At 41.6% G+C, this 25,057-nt stretch overlaps 1 protein-coding gene across 3 annotated transcripts in view; it reads left to right on the top strand.

The window, feature by feature from the left end:
• Positions 1-25,057, top strand: part of LOC116050660 (whirlin-like) — a 147,975-nt gene that overhangs the window by 103,612 nt on the left and 19,306 nt on the right. For 2 of the 3 annotated variants that reach the window (XM_031300898.2, XM_035996327.1), the window contains exons 4-7: positions 10,739-11,013; positions 15,983-16,019; positions 17,533-17,718; positions 21,750-21,971. In XM_031300898.2, the coding sequence (XP_031156758.1) occupies positions 10,739-11,013; positions 15,983-16,019; positions 17,533-17,718; positions 21,750-21,971 (720 nt within the window). The remainder of the gene's footprint in view (positions 1-10,738; positions 11,014-15,982; positions 16,020-17,532; positions 17,719-21,749; positions 21,972-25,057) is intronic. The other variant, XM_035996324.1, reaches the window with a different exon arrangement.

Genomic DNA, 25,057 nt, shown 5'->3' with positions numbered 1-25,057 from the left:
AAATACCTTTTTAGGGGTAATAATAGACCACAAATAATAGACCACAAATTCAGTTGGAAACCACAAGTAAAACATGTAAGATCCAAAATTTCCAGAAGCACTGGGTTGTGCTGATCTATTAACACTCTCTACAGCACGCTGATTCTACCTTATTTAACGTACTGTGTTGAGATCTGGGGTAATGCCTGCAAAACCACTCTACAGACAGTGTGCACAGTTCAGAAAAGAGCAATACGAATTGTGAATAATGTTGGCTTCAATGATCATACTAATTCATTATTTCTTAAGTCAAAAACACTGAAATTCATGGACCTGGTGAACCAGAAAACTGCGTTAGTTCTGTATAAAGCTTGAAATAACCTACTTCCTCCCAACATACAAACCATGGAGAAGTTTCTCAATGTTTGTGACAAAGATGGAAACGAACTGGACTTTGTTCGTTGTGACAAATGTGCAAAAATACTAGTCTACAACGAACACAAATCCGGCACCTCTGGGTTGAGGCGACACACCTGCTCTGTTCTCCCCTGTCAAAGTGTGTCACACACACACACACACACACACACACACACACACACACGCACACACACACACACACACACACACACACACACACACACACAGAGACATACAGAGATGTAGCAGGAAAGGTTAACCCTCTCCTTGATTTCATGTTGTTTATAGAGAAGGAGAAACCGGAAATTTGTAGGGGGAAATACAACGCTTACCAATCCACGGCCAAGCAGACCAATTACAGTTGTTGTGGTCTAGGGTATAGCGTAGGGTACGGCGTAGGACCATAAATTGGGCTTGAGGGTTAAAGGTTATCAAGATTGACTATTAGGTAAATTAAATGCCAAAGCCCTTTAAATAGGAAACCATGATGATAATACATGTTCCAATCAGGAAATAAAAAAGAAAACTAGATACAGTACATAAATACAACAATGTAAATGTTCAAATGCGAGATATCTACTCCAGGCGCAGATGGCCACTTTATGCCTGCACAAGCTGGCCCAGTGTACTGAGGAAGGCTGATTGCAAGTTTAGTTAGTCCTCCCTCTTCAAGGCCATTTCTAGCTCCCCCGCTCTTGCCACATCGTCCAAGGCCATCTAAAAAATGCCGCTCATGTTTTGTCCAGTTCAACCCCTGATGCAGCTCCTGCTGTACCCAGTTCAGCCCCTGCTGCTCTAAATCTGCCACCTGCATCTCCCTCAGGACAGTCAGATGCTACTGTTCCCATTTCCTCTTGCCTGGACAGCAATGGAAAAAGAAAACAAAGGTACAAATGGGAGGTAGTAAACCAAAGTTTATCAATTCTTTTTGTAGTTTTAATGAATTTAACACATTTAGTAATGCAACTAGTCAGTATTTTTGAATGCTGCAAACTATATCTACTTTTCAAGTAGTGGAAATTGGAGTGGAAATGAAATGTAGAAAAACACTTTAATTTTTTTTATTTACTATCTAAAAGGCCAGCAGCAATGTAATGTACATTTGATTGTGGCATAACACCCTGAAACATATAACATAACACACTTTGGGATGGTCCTTTAAATCTTAGTCATGGATTAAATGAGTTGTTGATGTAAAGATTTATGGCCCTGTGTCAGCTGTCATTGCTAACATCTGCTACCTGATTCTGATGAACCTGTTAGCATTCTTGCCACCTGCTTCCTATTAGATTGCTAAAACCGTCTGTCAGGCAGTTGAATTCACTGCCATGACAGGTCTACAAAAAATGCTTTATTAGCCATGCTAAATATCTGCTGTGTGCTTTCAGTTCAGCTTTCTGCCTCAACAAGCAGGCCACTCTAACTCGGTGCTATTTTTAAACCTGCCTGAGGCAAGAAGAACAGAAGATAGTGTTTCCTACCTGTAAACAATATGGCTAAAACCTCAATATGGCTTTCATGATCACACTGTGTCCTACTTGGGAGAAAAAATATGATTTCATTCCTTACTAGTCCAAACCAAATTGGGACACCTGGAAAAAATAGCATTGCACAGAAAGAAAGAAGATTAAAAAGCAGAGCTTTGAAAAGCATTCTACAAATTTCAAACTTGTCCCTTGAAAGATGCAGTGTGACATTTCACAGATTCTTTGACAGAGAGATGAAGAGGTACTTTTTTACCATGGAGAATTGACTGGTAATGTTGCAGAATCTCAGCTTTTGACATCTTATGAAAGAAAATGTAAAAGCAGGAAAGAGGGAGCAAGCAGGGATGGTGAAAGAAAGGAGGCACATAGTATATAAAAAGAAATATAGTGGGTGGTTTCTCTTCACCACTCCAGGTCTCAGATATGTGTCCATTCACTGGTAGTCTGCAGTCCATTCATTGTTTGTGGAAGGGAGTTGCTGTCCTATAATGTAAAAAATAATGTCCTGTACTGTTAAACTTAGTTTTTCTCAATCGCTTCGGCACATTTACTGAAACAAACTTACAATTGTCAAAACTTTAAGTACAATCCTCACACCACGTGGTACATTCAGCACATCACTCTATGTGACCTGCAAAAGGTGATTACTCAATCAAAATAATTAACTCCTGGTTCAAATGTAAATAAATCTATCAATGAATAAGTCATTGCCATCAAAACAAAATGTTCCTTTGTCATTGCTTGGACCAAGACAGTCAAAATGCAAAGACATCTTGTCAAATGACACACTGAGTGCACTCTGAAAGGGTGATAGTTACCCTCTGTAATATTGCCCAACATTGTGTATTTAGGCAGCTGAATAGTATTGATGTCAGCCATGGCACACACTATACTTTCTCATTGTATGTACACACCAGCCAACCACAAATACATTAAGAAAGCTTGTACAGAAAACAAGAGTAAAATTATCAGGAACTGTTGTACAAGATGTGCAAGAAAAAAGAAAATATGCGGCAAATGTATCAACCTCAAGGGTCATCCAATCTCTCCTCTCTGTCTGGCCACAACATTTTATCGACATCACACCTGATATCCTCCCTTGCAGTGCAACAAGGGAAAAGCTTTTGGCATGATGCAGCCACCCCCTACAACAATCTGCTGTGATATCCTTACCTGTCACCTGCTTGCATTTGGTTGCTCTTAATTGTGAGGAAATTGTATTGTTCCACATATAGCTTACATCTGTTCATCTGAAAATGATGTAAGCTATGTATCTAATATACAGTAGGCTATATGTGACAGATTATTGTGATTGTTGGTTCCTCAGTTTAGCATGCAGGGATTTACACAATGAACATATAATTGAGAATAATATGATTCAATAGCAAATGAATGCAAACTATTTTGATCTGCAAGGCTTACTCAATGCATTTTGTGCCAAAGTAACTATAAATGACTTTAGTCATGTGAACAACTGACCTAATCAAGGGCGTAGGAACCGGGGGGGACGGGTGGGACGTGTCCCCTCCAATATTGGAGACAGTCGCATTTGTCCCACCCAAAAATTATACAGCGGAGGAGAAAAATATTTGATTTTGAAATCTTTAACTCGCATGCTTTTATTTTGAAAGCGCAACAGAGCGTCTTGTCACCGGCCCGCCCCCTCAACTGCTCAGACTGTTTGGGAAGCGGGGGTCTGAAGCTGGTGACAGGTCGTCAGAGGTTAAGATTAAAAGACAGCAGCAGCTCAGTTTAAGTGATTTCTTTCTCATTGGGAAGAAAAGAAAGAAAGGAAATGTGAGTTGGTAATAATTTTGTCCAGGAGGATAATTATATTTGCTGTCTAACGTTAGACTTGTTGATGTTAAGCTGATGTGATTCAACATCCAACTAGTACACTCTTGCTAGGTAAACGTTGTTACAATTAACGTTACTAGCCAACGTTGGCTGGCGAAAATATGAGGGACTTTCCAGTAATGTAATGGACAAAAGCGATTTGACACTAAAAACAGTATTTAAGATGATTGTAAAAGAACATGATTTTTCTATTAACTTAACCCATGTAACTTGAAAACGAGCAACGTTACACATCTCCCACATCTAGAAAGGAGTTTGTCTGTCTGTGTGTTTTTCGCTTGTTCATGACATTCCCATCAGTATTTTTCTATACCTTATCCATTTCCACTGCTTTCATATTAGAGATCAGATGAAGTTCAGCTGGAAACTAACAGTGGTGACACTGGTGAGGGTGATGTAGGGAGAGCCAGCACTGCAGCGCTGCAGGTAGGTGGTATATATTTGTGGCTGCAAATGACAGGAGGAAAACACATTTTGGCTCTTTTGCCTAGGCCAGTGTTTTTCAACCTTTTGTGTGCCACGGCACATGTTTGACACTGAAAAAAATCACAGCACGCAAATTATTGAATGCAGGACTGTACAGTGCTATCCAACTTTTATTTGTGACAGAAAACTACATAGGAATTGATATTTATCAGTTCATTACATCCATTCTAATGTCTTTCGTTTACCTTTACCTTCGCACACCAGTTAATTAGTGGAAATGTGGAAGGATATCACACTCGAGAGTAAAAATAAGTTGGTTTATATGTTAAAATTCTTGATGCTGTTTTTGCCTTTCACCTTAACCTTTGCATGTGTCTGTGTCTGTTCATTGAGGCATAAGATACAACTAAGAAAAGAAAATTTATTCAGAAAATTTGAATTCTAATGTTGATCAATATATGTTATTTATTAATCTACAAAACTGGATGATTAGGCCTGCAATTAAATAATTGATTTGATATTTATCAGTTAATTACTGCCATTCAAAATGTGTTTTCCTTTATCTTTACAAATGTATCTTTTTAGTAAAATAAAGTATGTTGGTGAATGTTTTGCAGTGTAGTTAATTTATGACATATTTCTGTTCAAACCATTAACGGATCTGTCAGGTTTCCGATATGTGTCCCCCCCAATGTTAAACTCATTCCTACGCCCCTGGACCTAATAGTCTAAATAGTCATATAGTTTGATGAAGTTTCATTCGACGATTATGCCAAAGTGATTGAGAAAAACTGTAATATAAAGACTAGACCTCTCTCTCTCTCCCTCTGCATTGTGGTTAGTCCCTCCACTTCCCCACCGCAGGGAGACAACCTGGTTAGCCATCTCCCAGTGTCGGCTGTTGTCCCTGCGGGGAGTGAAGCAGAGGGGCCGCAGGCTCTGTGCTGCTGCTGGCTGATTCAGGCAAACACTGTGTTGTTGTATTATCATAGCAACGGTTTGTATTTCCGGTTTCCCTGTTAAATGACGAATAGATTACTTCCTCCTGCTGGCACGGAGAGTTATTTCCCCTCATGCAGGTGCAGAACTACGTGGTAGTTGGCAGTGTTGTGTGTAATACGTTACAAAGTAGTGTAAAAAAACGTAGTTCCTTTTTCAATTCGCCGCAACGTTACTTTTCCCAGGGACAGATTTGACAGCGACACTGCCTTCTCAGCTGCGCGCTCACAAGATCCACACGGTACGTGACAGAGGCTGGTAGCAGAGCAATGCTGCAGCCAGCGCTAACTTTTGAAAGCGTTTTAAGCTTTGTGGCTTTTTGCTGGACGGCGCTCTGATGGAGAGCTACGTGACACATGCCACTACATCGCTGAGGACTGGCGGTTAAATCGGCCGTCCTACAAACAAAGCATGCCAGGCAGACACAAAGCTGACAACCTCACAGATGGATGTGGTGGAGATGGGCTCATACATAGGCTACACGCAGCAGACCCCTGTGGATTTCCAGAAAAGAGGTTGCTTGTCTCTACGACAATGCACGGACCATCGTGGCTGCGCGACCGGTACAAGTCGATACAGACATTACATACACTAACACCGTGTAACGCCGATGTGCATTCAACCCGCGCTGGACTCGTTCATTATGAATCAGCCGGAACTCTGTGAGTAGAGAATCCAGTCTGCAGTGTAGTTCAGACACTTCACTGATAAACCATAGATTGGCTTTATGGTCAAAGATAGTTTTTGTATAATTAACTTCAGTCTCTGCCAGAGACGCCTGCTTTTAAAAGTAATGTAAAAGTAACGAGTAACGAAAAAAGTTACTTTCCATAGGGGGTAGCCTAACTAAGTAAAGTAACGGATTACTTTTTTAAGAAGTAACGAGTAACGAGTAAACACTACTTTTTAAAAGTAACTTCCCCAACACTGGTAGTTGGCGGCCATCCGCTGAAGTCTTTGCAGTGTGTTCAAGTGCAACTTTTTGGCCAAGACAAAGGCACTGTGAGGAGACAGGCGACGCCAGAGTCGCCACTAGTTTTTTGCCGTCTGCTTGATGTGTCAACACCTTAGACATTACATACTTTATATCATATTTAATATATCAATACAGTGTAGAGACTTACTTTTGGGGTTTATAAGCAGAAGAAATGCACCATTTTAACTTCTAACAATTGTAGACCATCCAGAAGTCTTTGTCTTTGTAAAATAAATAAATAATTATGAATCAAAAAATCAACTCACAAATCTCTGCTTTGCTTCACGATCTTTGAACCCAGCATCTCGCCATGTTTTTAGCTGTGTGGCTAACAGCTTTAGCTTTACATCAAGTGGTTTGGTGCCTTCCTCCACAGCGCTGCGAAGGGGGTCTGGCTAGTCCACACAGCATTCTAAGATGGGAGAAAAACGTGCTCTGGTTTATTGGCATTTCTTTAAACCAATCACAATCGTCTTGGGCGGTGCTAAGCGCCAGACAGAGCAACAGTGCCTTTGCAAAATAGCCTCAGGAAGTAACTTGTTTTGGTGGACCATGTATGTGTACAAAGGTTGTTTTAGTCGTGCAACAGAAAACTGAGATTCAACAGATAGTCTAGCTAGCTGTCTTGATTTACTCTGCAGAGATCTGAGGAGCAGTTAACCATAGTCCTCATAAATCGACCGGAGTTTCAAATGCCAACACAAAGAAAGCGGAAGGTGACGGACATCTGGCTGAAAAGAGGAACATCCGGCGGAATTTTTGGCGGCACCTGAACCATCCCTGAAAGAAAAAGTTGTTGATATAGACTAGTACCTTTTGTAGCCCTTCCAGAAGCTTAGTAATCCGAACCTGGAAGACAGTGACTTTTCGGAGACTTTGCACACTTTGCATGAATAATTACAGTGAGATAAATGAAAGGAAGTTTAGTCAGCCAACAGAAAACAGTAGTAGATAACTTTATTATCCCCGTGGTGCAGTTGGGTTTGCGGCACAGTCGCAAGGCACTTCATGACAAGACATCAGACATATGATTCAAACAAATAATCCCTACATCAGACACCAACAGACATAACATGAAGAACATCAGTGCCGATCCTGACCTCCCTGGGGCCCTAAGCAAAATTCTGCTAAGGGGCCCTCTACCTGACCCGTGATGCCGTGAGCTATGTAAACCATTTGCCATTGCCACACAGTTACACCTGACACTTCAGTGCTCCCAATACAATCCTCCCTCCTTTAAACAAAACAGTCAAAGAATAAAGTACAATATATATATATATATATATATTTATATATATATTTTATATTTTTTTTATACATTTTCAAATATAAAATACTATTTATACTATGGCTTGGCTCTTGTAATATTTAAATAGTGAACTAGTGATGCAGATATCAATAATCCCTGTGAGTGATATCAAGAATTAACTTTTGTACAAGTGAACATGTAATTCCTGATATCAAAAATAGACATTGGTAGGTAAAAATTAACTAAGGGGCCCTACTAGTAAAAATAATCAAGAATTCACATTGCAAATATTAAAAAATTTGAATTCTTGATATCAAAAATGCATAAACTGTGAATGAATAAAAGCTAAAATGGCTTGCCATAGCATGTTAAAGTTTTTTATTTATTTATTATTATGCATGTTGAAGCAATTCTTGATTTATGGTTATTATTTACTGAGGGATGTGCATCCATATTGACCAGTATGTCCAGCTAATCAACATTTTAAATTCAATATAGCCTATAAATCAATGTCAAATTGTCAATACATTGCTTTCCATCTTGCATAATTAGTGCAGTTGTTTAGAGTTTTTAACTACACATTGTCTGAGACTAGATAATCAGTGTCTTAAAAGTATGTATAATGTGTACTTTGATGAGGAGAGCGTATAGGGCGGATCGGCTCTGAAGAACATACATCACACACTACAATACACTATATACCCTTGGGTATGACCAGGCCTGTTGGACATCTAGCTTATTTTGACTGATTTAAGACTTTTATGGCTTGTGGTACAAAAGAGAATTTGGATCTGTTCTTGGTCAGAAGGGGTTAGCAGAAACGACACCTAGATGGCAGTAGTTTAAAATGAGATGCCAGGGTGTGTGTACAGTCAAATACAATGTTATTGGCCTTTCTCACCAGTCTGTCTTTGTAAATGTGTTCAAAGCTCAGTTGTAACTGTTTTTATGATTTTCTTTTTCTGTGACTCAGTGGCATTTCCAAACCAGCAGATAATACAGCAAGTTAAAACACATTCAATAAAAGCACTGCAGTATAAAACATTTGGAGCATTTAGTTATTGACATTAAAAACAAGCAGTTTCTTTAAAAAGTACATTCTTTGGTGGTGGATGTTGTCATCGCATCAGACAGAGATGAGCTCACTCTGACCTGCTGGACTCTACTGGTAAGAAAGTCCATGATCCAATAAATAATACCTGTATTAAGACAGAACTCACTGGCTAAAATGTCTGCAAGAATCTTAGGTTGCATGGTGTTAAAAGCAGATGAATAGTCCACAAATAGAATCTTAGCATGAGTCTTTGGTTGCTCAAGTGAGTGTGCAAAAGGTGCATTAATGTCAAAATTGCATCATCCACCCCCCTGGAGGCTTGATAAGCGAATTGCAGGGGGTCCATAAGATGGTGGGTTTGGAATACAATGTACCTCTTTACCAGACGCTCCAGGCACTTCATGACCAGTGATGTCAGCGCTATTGGTCGGAAGAAAATGTCAGTGAACACAGGGGCTAACTGTTCTGCACAGTGCTTAAGGATATTACCACAGATTTTGTCAGGGCCAGGGCTTTTCCATGGATTACAGCGACTAAAAAGGTGAAAGACATCCGATTGTCTGATGTTTAGGATAGATGCAGGGGGTGGAGGGGACAGCACGATGCCAGCCCCAGCATCGCTGCCGCTCTCAAAGCAACAGAAGAAGTTGTTTAGCTGGTTTGCCCTTTCCAGTCCCTCACCTCCAGGCAGGATGAGAGAAGGTTTCCCTTTGCCCTTGTGTGGGACATTGGTCATGGTCTTGATCCCCTGCCATGCCTCACGGGAGTTGCCTGATACCAGGGTTGCCTCAATCTTCTGTCTGTAACTGTACTTATCCAGCTGTATTTGTCTTTTAATCTGTCTCTGTATGTCCCTTTTGGCTGTGTCATCCTGATTCCAGTATGTTTTTTTCTTTTCAATTACGGTATTTGATGCTTTAATTTATTGGAGATCCAGGGCTTGTCGTTTGGAAAGACTTAAGTGGTTTTTATGGGTATGACTGTGTCTACACAGAAATTGATGTAGTCAGATATTGTTTCTAACTGTTCATTTATATCAGGACATTTAAAAGTGTCCCAGTTTGTGCAATCAAAACAACCCTAATACATAATACTGTCATTATTCCATACTTTAACTGAGCGTTCTTGGGGCTTCTCCCTCTGCAGGAGCCTCTGATATATAGGCCGGAGGTAAACCACATTGTGGTCAGATGCCCCTAGTGGTGGGAGCAATGATAAAGAGTAGGCGTCTTTGACAGTTCCATAACATAGGTCTAAAAACGTATTTTTCCTGGAGGGACAGTCCACATACTGATAATATGTGGATGAGTAGACAGACCCCGCCTCCACGGGTCTTCCTAGTGATTGTAAGGTCCCGGTCAGTCTTGAACACATAGAAGCCGAGGGGTCCCACCTCGTTGGACATGATGTTATTGTCCAACCATATCTCTGTGTTAGCCATGACACAGGCGCTCCGGTACTCGTGCAGGTGGCGGATATTTGCAGTTAGCTCATCGGTTTTCGCTTTTAGGGACTGGGTGTTGATGAGCAGCATGACGGGCAGATAAAGTTAGTTTTTCAGTCTTCGCCGAGTACTCCCTTTTGATTCTTGTTTGTGCTTTGTCCGGGTAGTCCATTTCTTTGGGTAGGTCCTTAGATAGTTTGGTATGGAGTTTACTATGGCTGCATGATCCGTAGATAAACGATTGTGTATCAGTAGGAGGAATTCTCTGCTATATTGGATTTCACCCGCCACGCCAGTTACATGGTCATGATAGAGTCCATGGGCGAGACAGTGTTTTAAAATCACTATAAGCAGTCCAATTGTACACCAATAAGCCAAGTCCATGGTTGCTTTTAGTGCAGTGCGGGATTAGGTGCATCCATACATACAAATAATATAACACTCACGGTAATGAACAAATAAACAAGTACCAGACGCGAGAGGCAGCAGGGTAGCCACAGTGCAGCACCCCGGAAGTAGTATTCTCTCTAGCAGGGTGGGCCTTGTATTCAGTGTGTGTGTATTGGAAAATGAACACAGACAGGCCAGAATGAAGCCTGGAGGCTGAAATGAGTGTGATTCAAGACCCAAGACGAGTCAAACTCAAGACGGTCACTGACCTGTAAATGGGCATAGCATCTTTTGGGTGTGATCCAGTCTTCTGGCGATGTTCTGTAATTTCTTAAAGGAAGGTACAGTAAAGAGGACATCTAAAGTTTTTCATATAAGGTGTCTGTGTCTGTCTACAGTTGGTTTACATAAGGACGACGAGCTTGTAGTGATTATTTTTAATTAAAATGGTCTGTTGCAGGTGGGTGACCAGATCCTGGAATTGAACGGTCAGAGTTTTGTTACCATCTCCCACGATGAGGCAGTTCACATCCTCAAAACAGGACGGCACCTGCGGATGAAGGTGAGGGATGTGGGTCGTCTGCCTCATGCACGCACAGTGGTGGATGAAACCAAATGGATCTGCAGTCAGGCCATAGCTGAGACCAATGCTACAGCTAACACAAGTTCTTTCACCGACCCCACTGTCAATGCTGGCATCCACGTTAGTGCCAGTGCCAGTATCTGCAGTACAAGGTGAGTACATTATACTGAGTTACAATGAGTATTTGCAATGAAAATCAGGAATACAATTAAGTTCTATTTGTGGGGGGGGGGGTTCAGGGTCAGGTCAGGGCTTTTCCCCCATTCAGTCTTCTTCCAACCCTGCTGCAGAGGGTCTGGGTGGAGGATGTGAGATTGATCCTGGTGGCGCCAAACGTTGGGACCTTCTGAGTTAGGCTCAGGGGTCCCTGTTCCATCCCTTTCATTGGGGACTCAAGCTCTGGGCCTGGCCCCTGATAGGGCCAGCCTGTTAGGCATGGGGCTCACGCAATCGGTGGTTGCGACCATGCAGAGCGCTCGGGCACCATCGACTTGAGCGGCTCACGCATTTCGCTGGGACATCTTTGTTGCATGGTGTAGGGCCAATCATGTTGATGCGCTGTCCTGCTCAGCCCCGGAGATGCTCCGATATCTACAAGGCTTGCTTGACGCAGGCAAGTCAACGTCAACCCTTGGAGGCGTGGTAGCAGCAATCAAGGCCGCTCACTTTGCTGGTAATAGGTTGGCTGCGGAGGACTGCAGCCTCGTTGCGCAGTTCCGCAAGGGTGTTACACCACATGGCAGGAGGTTGGCCCTCCCCTCATAGTACCTGGTGCTGGCTGCTCTGCGGGAAGAGCCCTTTGAGCCCACGGAGTCAGCGCACTTCAAGTGGTTGTCACTCAAGGTCGCTTTTCTGGTGGCAATAACATCGGCTTAACGGTTGAAAGAGCTACAGACTCTCATGGTACATGAGAGTTGCTGTCAATTTCTGCTGGACGGCGCAGGAGTGATCTTGCGTTCCGAACCCAGCATTTCTGCCTAAGGTGATTTTGGATTTTCACCTGAACCAATCAGTGGCGTTGCCATCCTTCTGCCCTCCTCGAGAAGGTGGTGAGCTGGAGCTTGCCGATTCAGGGCTATGTCCGATGGTGCTCCAATCCCAGTAGGGGTGAGGGCACACTCTACGGGGTATGGTGATTTCTTGGGCCTTGTGGCAGGGTGCCGGCGTCTCAGAGGTTTGTGCAGCTGCTACGTGGTCATGCCTGTCTAAATTCACTATGTTATATTGCTTAAATGTGGCTGCTAGCCCCTCCTTTGGGGAACAGGTGCTAAGTGCCGCTCCGCAGTAGCTGACATGTCGCTGTGCTAAGTGAGGTCATTGGCCCGGCCAGGGAGATGTTGGTATCCTTGTCAGTTGGCCCTGCAAAAGGCAGGCCTTCTGAGCGGCCTCCATCCTTTCACGCCTTACTTTGCGTCTTGCAGGGTTTGCCATGCTGAAGGCTGCGTCTGGTGTCTAGGCATTGGGGTGTGATAGGATGGGTTTGTATATTTGTATATAGCATTAAAAAAAAAAGTCACAGGGTTCTTCTTTTTGTTTGATGCACTGTTTTTATCACTCACCAGGCGGGGACGTCTCATTCGATTACCAGGGTCTAGTATCCCGGGGAGCGTGGGGGAGCATTGTGCTCCGTCTCCTTTGTCTTCTCACGGGGTGTCTTACACTGTCCCCCGTGCCATATGTACGGGGGACATATGTACATATTCCATATGAATATGTAACTCTGTGGAGAGATAGTCTCGATACGATAGAGAACGTTCAGTTACAAGATAACCTTGGTTCTCTGAGTGAAGAGACTATCTCCAGGGCAAGGCCGCTCGGATACCGTTCCAGTCAATGCAAATCAGTGAACCCATGCACACCTGGGCCTTTTATGCCCAAGCATGGGCCACGTAGTGGTGTGTCTTAAAGTGATATCCACGTCAACTGCCCCAGTGGGTCAGTCCCCCCGTACATATGGAATATGCAACTCTGTGGAGAGTCTCTTCACTCAACGAACGATGTGCTGAATGTACCACGTGGTTTGAGGAGTGTACGTAAAGTATTGAAAATTGTAAGTTTGTTTCAGTAAATGTGCCAAAGCGATTGAGGAAAAACTGTAAATAAAGATGGTATAGGGAGCACATAAATTCAGCATTTTGATTACTTTCTTTTTTAGTATTAATAGTTTATACACTACCGGTCAAAAGTTTGGGGTCACTTAGAAATTTCCATTCCACTCCATTATAGACAGAATACCAGCTGAGATCAGTTGCATTGTTTTTTTAACCAGGGCAGCAGTTTTCAGATTATGTGCTTACATAATTGTAAAAGGGTTCTCCAATGTTTTCTCAGTAAGCCTTTAAAATGATATCAGATTAGTAAACAGAATGTGCCTTTGGAACATTGGATGAATGGTTGCTGATAATGGGCAATGTAGATATTGCATTAAAGATCAGCCACCTCTTTCTACAACAGTCGAGAACCCTTTTGCAATTATATAAGCACATAATGTGCTGCCCTGATTAAAAAAAACAATGTAACTGATCTCACCTGGTATTCTGTCTGTGATGGAGTGGAATGGAAATTTCTAAGTGACCCCAAACTTTTGACCGGTAGTGTATATATTGTTTGGTTTCATTTTCAAACACAATGAATAATGGTTTTGGATTAGAGTACTACATTTATGAATATGCCATTCAACTAACATAATAGTAAGGTTGGTAATATAATATTGGTTTGTTTGAGCAGAAGTGTAATTGGTGAAACCAAACATATGTTTAAAACAAAAGGAGAATCTGGTTCAATGAATCGAGTGGTCATAGTACATATGTCTTTCCATAAATTGTTTGAGCAAGAACAGTTCCAAAATTAATGAAAAATGTCTTCAGGGTATATACCACAAAAAGAACAACTGACATCCACATCTTTTTTTAAATATTTGAGGGATAGTTTCTATGTATAATCTTAGCAGAACATTAAATGAAGCCGTTTCATCTGAGGCCGTTTACCCTGAGACCAGATGCCTTTTCGCCTGATGCCTGAGGCCGTTTATCCTAGACCCAATGCCTTTTCGCCAGACTCCTGAGACTCAAGGCTGTTTTTCTGGAGATCTGACGTCTGATCCTCTAATGTCTACGACCTGATTCTGGCGGCTGAGGAGGTCTTAATATGGAACCCGTAGGTGAGGGCCTGTGTGCTTGTTTGTTGTGAGGTGAATCAGTAGCGCATCGCTATTCTACTTGGTAGTTGTAGTCTATCGTGCGACGGCAAGACGGCACCTGAATGTGTGCACCAGATGTGTTTATAAAAATGCAGTGCAGTGACGATAAAGACATTTCCTACACCAGACGTATTGAACGCTTACTTGCTGCACATTCAACCCACGGTAAATCAGTTCATATGAGTCAGTAAATCCACCCTTTAAAGCTTATATTTAAAAACAAATCATGACCTCGTACTTTGGAATAGAGACATCATTGTAGATGATATCTGAGCTGTGCTTCTTTGTTTCCCCATGTGGTTTACAGATCTGGGATGAATACTATTTTTTTCTACTGACAAGCAACTGTTTTTATTTTAATCAGACCAGCCTGAAGGTCCATTGAAACATTTTAGAGCATGTATTTTAATTCCACAGTTATTCTGGTTCTTAAATGAATCAATCAATTTGGAATCTGTGGAGAAGCGAAACAAAATCATTGGGGATTGATTGATTCATTCAGTTCGTTTAAAACCAAATCAGTAACAACAGAAACATTGCCATATGGTAGTCCTGTGAACAAAATCTCATCTATTGGTCCATCACTGGGGGGTCCATTAAAAACCTTTCTCGCCAGTGGAGGATTGTATTTGACAGCAAAGCAATGTGTTGAGACCCCCCTCTCTCACTCTCACTCATCCATCTGTTTTCGAGCCCTGAGAGATGGCCCTCATTTGACTCACGTTGCCTCGATCCTGCCTCAGGTTGGGCTTGAACGTGATGTTGTTGTGTTTTAAAGGTGTAATACGTAGTAGGTATCTGATGGTACGTGTCCACATAGGCGTTTTTTGACAGCAGGGATCACCCCGCTTTCCAGCATTTGACGCTTGATGGGTGTGCCACTAGCAGTTTTTTTTTTTTTTGCCACTAGATTTTCAGGATTTTTCGAGAGGTGGCAAGTTAAGCTGGAAGCCCCTGATTTGCATAAAGTTACCTGGACCCCAACTTTATGCAAATGAGGAGCCAACAATTTAACGTCTTGCTTCTGGAAAGTCACTGCTACCAGACGCAACCAGAATGCATTGCTCAGCTGCTCACATAGACAATGAATGGGAAGCGTGGAAATGACCATTGCCATTGGAGATGTCCCATTACAGTATGTGAGGTGTTTGGTGTTTTAAGCCCCCAGCGTTGTCTTCCAGGCAGCGCTGCATGGAAGGCATTAGGGTTAGGCAAGGGTTATGGTTAAGGGTTAGGGTTAGGTGCCGTGAAGTCGACGGTCACAGCGCTGCCACGCTGACGGTGGGGGCTTAAAACACCATCGAGCAGTATGTGAACACACAGAGTTCAAAGTTGGGCCCTCATCCCCAGCTTAACAAGCCAGAGAGAGAGAGCAGCAGTGGTCGAGCGGGCTAAGGAGTGAATGAAGAGAGGGAGCACCAAACAACACAGTAAATCAGGAGGAACAAAACATTACTTTCTGATTGTTTCACGCTGGTTACGTTCTAAAGCACAAATAAACACACCCACACATCCATGGGAAGGTGCCACATTTCCTGATTTTGTGCGAATGTAGAGCTTCATCCACGCTGTGGACCTTGTGCAGGCCGTTGGCTGGGGGTTACACACCCATGTGGGCCCCAAAGGCTCCATAAATGTCCCACACAGAAAAAGAAAAGAGAAAATACAGGCAGAGGGCAGGGTCTCTGCAGATAAAGAAACCGCTTCTAGTGGGTCATAATAAGTGCTGATTGAGAGGGATTCATTTTGTGTTAGTCTGTACATTGTTTTTTTAGTAAAATAATAATACTTAAAAAAGAATTGGTGAGGCATTTATGTTGATGCTTTTACTTTTATATGTTACTCTCAATTCAACTTGTTTTGTAGAATGAATATAATTTGTTTCTTAAGTATGCTAGACATTGTTTTCTTCTTTGTTGCAGACCATCTTCAGCCAAAGCTACACCTATGTTAGGGAAGGTAAGACTGGCAGGCATGCATGACTGCCTTCTGAATACATATTATCTCTTTAAACTGTATGTATGGCATTGACATGACTGACAGTGTCTGTGGAATTTTACCTGCTATGACGTGATGTAAAAGTTTTATTTTTTATTTAATTCACATACCATTAAAAAACACGTATTATTTGGCAGTGGACACGTTGGAAAGTGTAAATTAAAAGGTTTGTGTCAATATTTTTGCCTTGCCTGTATGATGAAAACTCGTAAAGCCATTAAATGAAAAATACATGAATTAAATAAATGTATTATAATCCTGCTGAGCTCCACTGGCCGAGCTCTCAACCCCAGAGGGTTAATTGATCTCCATTGATACTGTAAACAGCTGAGCTATATGCTAATATGTGTAGAAAACCAACCATCAAAGGCTCTGCTATAATTAAGCAGCTATTCTTAAGAGATAGGTCCAATTTTTGTGCCCCAGGTAGTTGAGGTCTAAAGTGCTTTGTAGTTTGAGATCGGATGGGTGGCCATGATGATTTAATGCATGTCCAACAAGCATTTTAACAACCGCTGGGTAACCATTAATGAAGGACAGTGTATAAATGATGCTGCTCTGAAAGCTGAATGGGTTCGGGGGGACAAGACGTAGTATTCAAGGCTTGTATTATAGTGACTGAAATGGGGATAGTTATCACAAAGCAGCTTGTTAGTGAGGGCAGTCTGCTGTATATTAATTAGAGCCCCTACTCTGGGGATCTGATTGGTTAGAACATGACTGCTGACACGCCATAATTTAGAAGACATCTGAGAGTTGCACAAATTTCTCTCTCTCTCTCTCTCTCTCCTCTCTCTCTCTTTATTCTTTCCAATGAAACATTGATAATACATGTATCTACAAACTGAGATGTTGATGAAAATATCCTGAAAAATGTTCACTGTCAACCATGACCTTAAGTACAGAGAATAGCTTTTGGCCTTTTGCAGTCTCATTTATTATTGCATGTCAAGGTAAACTTGATCTTCATCATCACAGAGCTGTTCAACATTGAATCAAGTCTTAACATTGAAGCATATCATGCAGAGGCTTTTAAACATTCCATTTCTACCATCTTATGAACTGTTTATTTGTTTTGCCATATTTACAGCTAAAACTTTTGTGGGAGGGAAAATCTTTCCCAACAGCTTTCCCCCTTGCAGAGTCCTATTTATTCCATACAAACGTTTTCACAGTGAGAAAAGCTGTTTTTATAAATTGAGCTGCTTAAAAAAATATGATGGAGTCTAAAAGGCAAACAAGTTCTGACTGACTTGCCCTGCAGCTTTGAAGTGGTGCATTTCCCCTTAGCTCACAGCCATGTGCATAGGATGAGAAGAAGGGGGATGAAAGTTCTGCACACGTCTGAAGACATTCTATTTGCATTCTTCTGGGGTTGTAGAGTTATATAACTTTTATTTTCCTATCTGTGTGGCCCTCATTCATTTTCTCTCTTGATTTTTCTTTTAATCTTTCGACCTATCTGTCCATCCAGTCAGCAGTATACAGAGGTGTGGGCCCACCAGGTGCTCAGGTGTCTCTGGATCAGCAGGCCTATATGCTGCTGACGGAGCCAGAGAGGCAGACCATGGCCTACTACCTGCAGGAATACCAGGAGGGACACATAGGAGTGGAGCCACTGGCCATGGCTCTGTTTGAGCTCTTTAACACACATGCAAAGGTACAGTGCCGCAGCCTGCAGCATTGGCAGGGTGACTCTACACGTCTGTGTGGGGTCTAAAAGGGAGCTACAGGTTTTGAGCTTGTTAAATCATGTTAAGAAAGTATATTGAGAAAATAAAGGTTGAATGTATCAGAATGTGTGAATAAATAGCCTGACAAGACTAAATGATTATGTTGTCTCAACAACTCAGATGTCAGGAACCAGGCTAGGGAATTTGATATATACAAGTTTTGGAACCACTTTCTAATAAGGCACCCTTTATAAATGGTTTAAAAGCTGTAATGAATCACTTTATTAATGATTAATACACATCAGTTAAAAAGCCATTAATTGAGATCAGAATATTGAATTGACTTTTGTTAAATTTTCACTTAGAGAAAAAAACACCAGGTCAATGCAAAGTCAATTTGCATTGACTTAGCTGAACACACTCACTCATCCCAGACGGCAGCTAGCAGCTAACAGGGTATGTGAGTTTCAACAATGGCTAAGTTGCTAAACGCATCTTGTTGTCATGTAAGGGCCCTGTTCATGTTGCACAGACATTTTAATAGCATTTTGAGTCTGTTAAGAGGCACAAAGGCACTCTTTAGCTTATGCCCCCATAACTGCCGTTTTAGCTAACGGGAGCTCTGGGCATTAGCTACAGCAGCTCCATGTTGCTAGCACCAATTCGGCTCATGGTTTTTGCTATAGACAGTTCTCAAAACAGTATAGCGATCAAGATTAACGTAAAAATTGCCCGGAGTTCTCCTTTAATATCGATAATTATAGATCTAATCCCCTATGTTCATTAACTGGTGTCCTGCAAGGCTCTATTGTGGGCCCATTCCTGTTCAGCATGTATATTATTGATCTACCTTCTGTGTGTGCAAAATGTGATATTTTAGTGTATGCTGATGATACAGTTATTTTTACTGTTACAAGGCTAAGCTAACCTGGGCTCATGTAAAAAAGAAACACAGCTACTAAAGGCTAACCTAGCGCGTAACAATAATGGTTTTGTCTCCTCCCTGCGTGACGCATTAAACGTGAGAATGAGACCTGTGTTTGTCTGGATGAGTGTATACTTTTCCTTCCTAAGAGGGGTTGTGCTGTGTTAGACTGACTCACCCAGCTGCTGTTTCAATTCACGCCTGCTAGCTTTTGGTGTCTTCCTGGTCAAGACGACCTCCGCTCTGGGTTGGCTTTTCAGTGTCCCTCGTTGACTTCTCTGCGAGCCTGTGTGGAAGCGTGTGGTATGCAGCTGTCAGCCTGCCGCGTGTGGATCCTTCCTGAAATCTCTTGAAGAATCTCCTCTCACCGATTCTCCACACACCTGTAGCTTGCTGGGTTAAATCAGACTCCACAAACACACACCCCTCATGTTTCATGTCAGCACTGGCCCTGTCCATTAGCTAACCATGCCAACGTCTCTAAAGACCCTAGACTGATATCATTGCATTACTTACGGTAAAATTGCAGAAGAGGTTGCAACCAAGCTAACTGATATTATGCTGAAGGTCACATCCTGGCTTAACCAATTTTGGTTGCAATTGAATGTGTTGAAATGTTTTTCTCCAAAGGCCACAGTGTAGATGCAGAGCAAGATATTCTCATCTCGGAGAGAGACTACAAGTTGTTTCAGAATACATATAAACTTAGCACAAAATATAAGGAAATTTGTGTTTGGTAGATTATTTCTCTGTGGTAACAATGCTTTTTGGCAGTGAATCTTATACCGTTGGAAAGTCTGTTTAGTTCCCTTTCAAATGGTTCCCCATTTGTAAGGAACATGCATTTGTGGGCTAAGCAGCAGCGCTGAGTATGTGGGTTGCGCCCATGAAAAAATTGCCAAATCTTCCCTGCCAATGCCAAACAGCTTATTCTGCAATTGACTCATTTGGTGTTTGGTGGATTGGATGATTGAAGTTTGAAGAAACAAGACGTATTGGCAATTTAACAATTTATTCATTTTACAAACCGGAGCCTCAGTAGAGTGTGGAAGAACCATACACAGCCACAACAGCCTGGCATCTCCTCCTCATGCTGGTCACCAGCCTGGTCACACACTGCTGTGGGATGGCATCCCATTCTTCAACCAGCATTTGTCACAAGTCAGCCAACATGGTTGTGTTGGTCACTCTGGCATGAACAGCACGCCCAAGCTGATCCCACAAGTGTTCAATGGGGTTGAGATCAGGACTGCAGGCACGCCATTCCATCCTCTCCACTCCCACATTCTGGAGGTAGTCTCTGATAAACCCTCTGATAAAGTTCGGTCCCAGACTGTGGAGATATGGGATTGCCACTGGTTGCAGAATCTCATCTCTATATCTCTCTGCATTGAGATTGCCTCCAATGATGACAAGCCTCGTTTTTCCAGTGAGGGAGATGCCGCCCCACACCATCACACTGCCTCCACCAAAAGGTGTTACTCTATCGGTGCAGCAATCAGCATAGCATTCTCTGCGTCTTCTCCACACTTTGACCCTATGATCGAAATGCCGTAGGCAGAATCTGGACTCATCACTGTACATCACGTTCCTCCACATGTTCAGGTTCCAATGCCGACACCAGCGCAAACGGGTCTGACGGTGAAGGGCAATGGCAGAGAAGATTTGGCAAATTTTTCATGGGTGCAACCCACATACTCAGCGCTGCTGCTCATCCCACAAATACAATTACAAATGGGGCATCATTTGAAAGGGAACTAAACAGGCTTTCCAACGATATAAGATTTATTGCCAAAAACCATTGTTACCACAGAGAAATAATCTACCAAACACAAATTTCCTTACTTTTTGTGCTAAATTTATTTTTTTTTTGTGATAAACTTTTTATTAGCACCTTCAGACATACAAAACAAATTCCACAATGTGATATATAATATAATGTGGTAATATCAGATGGTGCACAGAACAGAGAAACACAAATTGAACAAGAACAAAAACCCTCTTAACCCTTAACGTAATAATGAATCGCAATTAATCGCACATTTTTCTCTATTCTAAATGTCCCTTGATTTCTTTTTGTCCCATTATTTTTTTCTCATTTTAATGCTCTCATCAACATGATACAACGATACTTTTAAAACGGTGCCTGAACCGGAAAAAAAAAAAATATATATATACACATGAAACACACACACATGAAAGTCCGAACCAAGGTCCGGACCAAGGTTCATATTTTTGTTACATTGTATACATTTGATCCAGTAAGTTTTGGTTTCACACTGCAGTTATGCAAGCGCACTAAAGATCTATACGTGACAAAACTACGTCCTGCCGTCATCACATACGTGAGCTGCGTCTCCAGATGCTTATAATTGATTGGTTTGTTGACGGGCTTCCCCGTCCTCTCGTCTCCTCTCTCTGTGTCGGAGTTTTTTCAGCTGACTGCTGCTCTCCCCTACTGCCGCAAGACACTGGAACTTTCTGGAGAATTTATTCAGAGTCAAACGGAAACCTACACTGTACATTTACTACCACTTAACAAATAAACTGCTGATGTATTCTCTGCTCTGATAGCCGACAGCTGTCTGCTCTGAGCGCATTCACCGTCACTCTCACTCTCTCATGTAGCCTACACACTAAGCACCAAGCTATTCCTTAAAGGAGCTTCCCCGGTCCGGTCTTGTAACACAAGGAGAGCCTGCCAGAGCTTCTTCTATTTGGTCCGAAAGTCCGAACCATCCAAAAAATGCTTTCACACTGTAAACGAACCGGACCATGGTTCAGTTTGGTCCGGACCGAGACCACCTCTTTTGGTCGGACCAAAATTTGGTCTTTTGATCCAGACCGTGGTCCGGGGGAGGTTTCACACCTCTAATTTTGGTTCGGATCAAACTGAAAAGTCCGAAAGTCCGGACCAAATGAGGTATGTGTGAAAACGCCCTAAGACTAACCTTACTCTTTGCAAATTACATTGTGTGGGCTTTGTCAACCTAAGGTACAATGTGTAGGATTTGAATAATTTGAAAAATGCTGTCTACTCTTTCCCTGATGCATGCTTCTATCTCTTTTGTTTTCTATTTTCCTTTCTTTCAGTTGTCCATGTTGTCTGAGGTGAGGAGTCTGGTGGCTCCCCAGGACCTGGAGTTGTATGACGGGCTGGTGTTGCACTGTGAAAGGGAGGCCCACCAGGCCTGGCATGGAGGCCTGGGAGTGCTGCATCCACAGAGCCACGGCAACCACATAGCCCCTGTGATCCATGATGCAGGACACACCGTACCTGCTACAGTACATCCCTTATTTACTATACCTAAAAAGGTGACATCCATTGTAATATTTTGTGGTTGTTTCACTTTACCACTTTAATGCAACCTTATTTAAAGATGTGTAATAACTATGTTATAGAAGAGCAATATAATAGCTGACAGGGCAACTTTCAAGCTGAAATTTTTAAACTTTGTCAATGTTATTTTGCATTAATGACCACCTGGTTGCACCTTCTTCTTACATGACTGCTGCTTACCAAATCATCTGACGAAAAAAAAAATACTGATGTCAAATGATTTAGTGAAAACAGCTGAAAAACTATTGTTCATTTGAAACATACCTCATTGAATACATAATCACAATTTAACAAAGATGTTGTAACAAACAAATGAGGCCTCTCTCAATCTGTGTTCCAATTTAAAATCCACATTAAGTCCAAATGCTCTGCCTGTTTTATCGAGGATACTTTGGGAGTTCACTTTTATGTTTGGGGTAGACAAGTATCCCAGCATGCGTTTTGCGACTACCAGTGATATATTTTCATATCCTACAACAGTGTCACCAGATAAAATGTTGATAGGTTTCCAGGCAAGAAATTAACTGGCTACTTGAAAATTTACGCAGATGTTTCAGAGGAACTGCTATGTGAGCCTGGCTGTTTATCTCGGCATCGAGCCAAGAACATTGACTGGCCAAGTCAACGTTTAATTTTAACTTCCTGTTGGGAACATTCTTCTCTCGGCGAGCCCTCTGTTAATTTACCAGTGGTGTATGTCTGTTGTTTACAAAGAGTTTTAAACTTAAGATATAATAACTTTTGGAAGATAAATGTTGGTCTCATAAGATAAAATCAGAACCATTGCATGGGCTGTGCAAAGTGTGTGACCGCACAGGGCCTTGCGCCTCTAGGACCTCACGCCTGCAGTCCTGCAGTTCTTTTTTTTTAATATATATATATATTTTTTAAAATGATGTACAAGGTGAGATACATTAGAAATATTGCTAAAATAGCAACAATCTGTATCGGTATTATAGTACCTACCTGATGGAAATCATACTCCATCTGTGGTGATGTGTGTTCATGTTGTGACGCTCTGAACCATCCAGACATTTTCTGAGGTAAAGCTTTCTGTTTGCAAAGCTGTCATTTAACTGTGATTGGCAAAGCTGTTTCAGAGCTATGATACCAGTGATGTGACTTGCTGAGAGCATATTTAATAATCACCACATCTGCTGATCTATATTTACTTTCACCCAGCCATTTTGCATTTCAATCTCCCTCAGTCTCAGCCTCCTGGCATCAGTCTTTGACACAGAGCAGCTCGTCTTTGTGGCAGGTCACCGACTATGTAGTATTAATGTTTCACTGTGGCCCACATCAATCCACAGAGACCTCATTGTGTCAGGGTATAGTCTGCACATCCTCCGGCAGTCTGGCCCCTAGAAGACCCATCCACTGCAACTTAACCTGACAACACTGTTTGGTTTTAGCTTGAACAAAGTGTGGATTACTTCCCTCTGCGTTATGATTTTGACCCGCTCACTGACCAATCTCTGTGCCTGCAGGTGCTTTTGGTGCATTTGTCATGTCATGCTTAGTTGTTTTGTGGTGCTATTAAAAGCTTGCTGGTGATGGTGTTTGCTGCAGCACACCATATTTATGTGTAATTGCCTGTGCTGACACACTCCTCATTATCGTGGTTGGGAAATTACAACCCCTGATCAAAAACTAACTGCATTTAATTGAAAGTCACGTTGTTACTCAGTGAAAAACAGTTAAGATTTACTGTAGCAACATTATGTTATGACACACCATTGTCAAAGATTGATAGTATATATATATATATATATATATATATATATATACACACTACCGGTCAAAAGTTTGGGGTCACTTAGAAATTTCCACTCCATTACAGACAGAATACCAGGTGAGATCAGTTGCATTGTTTTTTTTTAATCAGGGCAGCACATTATGTGCTTACATAATTGCAAAAGGGTTCTCGACTGTTGTAGAAAGAGGTGGCTGATCTTTAATGCAACATCTACATTGCCCATTATCAGCAACCATTCATCCAATGTTCCAAAGGCACATTCTGTTTACTAATCTGATATCCTTTTAAAAGGCTTACTGAGAAAAGGCTTACTGAGTGACCCTTTTACAATTATGTAAGCACATAATGTAATCTGAAAACTGCTGCCCTGGTTAAAAAAACAATGCAACTGATCTCACCTGGTATTCTGTCTATAATGGAGTGGAATGGAAATTTCTAAGTGACCCCAAACTTTTGACCGGTAGTTTATATATATATATATATATATATTAATTATCTTGCAGCATATGTTGCATATATATATATATATATATATATTAATTATCTTGCAGCATATGTTGCATATATATATAGAGCTGTCAATCGATTAAAAAATGTAATCTAATTAATTACATACTCTGTGATTAATTAATCGAAATTAATCGCATACATAATTAACGGTGCCTGAAGAAAAGAAAAAAAAAGGGTACTAAACAACGGTGACATTAAAGAACGGCTTGTTTATTGCTAAGGCCATATGGTCAAAATTAAATGATTTAATAATAATATATAACAATAATATTAACTTATTTCACTAGTAAATTGCTGTTGAACGACAAAAACAACCACCAGATGGGAAATGGACATTTACAATAACTTCAAATGCACCACGAGGCTGTAGTTTACCAGTGTCATTGAACGCACCGTCTGTGTTGTTTCTCCGACGGCAGCTGCAGATTGTTACACCCCGGTGTTAAATCCTCAGCAAAACACAGTCAAACTTTACACTGTTTAGCGCTAGCTGTCAGCATTTTAACCCTGTTTAATCCAGCTACTAGCTAGCGGTAGGCTAATGTTAGCTGCTGTCGAGTATAGTGTTAACTAGCGTCACGTGCAGCGGTGTTTGTGTTGCCTGTATCGTCTTCAGAGCATCAGAGAGAAGCGCAGACCTATCAGTGGCACCAGATTTCGGTAGCCAGGGTTGGCAGGAAGAAGATTTTTACAAGTAAATGTTCCAATTAATGATCCAGGCAGAACATTCTTGTCTCCCTCCTTCATTTTATTTATTTTATGGAATAGATTAATCTGCGTTATTTTTTTTAA

This window comes from Sander lucioperca, chromosome 2, assembly GCF_008315115.2.
Source record: "Sander lucioperca isolate FBNREF2018 chromosome 2, SLUC_FBN_1.2, whole genome shotgun sequence".
NCBI classification, from domain to species: Eukaryota; Metazoa; Chordata; class Actinopteri; order Perciformes; family Percidae; genus Sander; species Sander lucioperca.
This window is presented reverse-complemented; position numbering and strand designations above follow the sequence as displayed.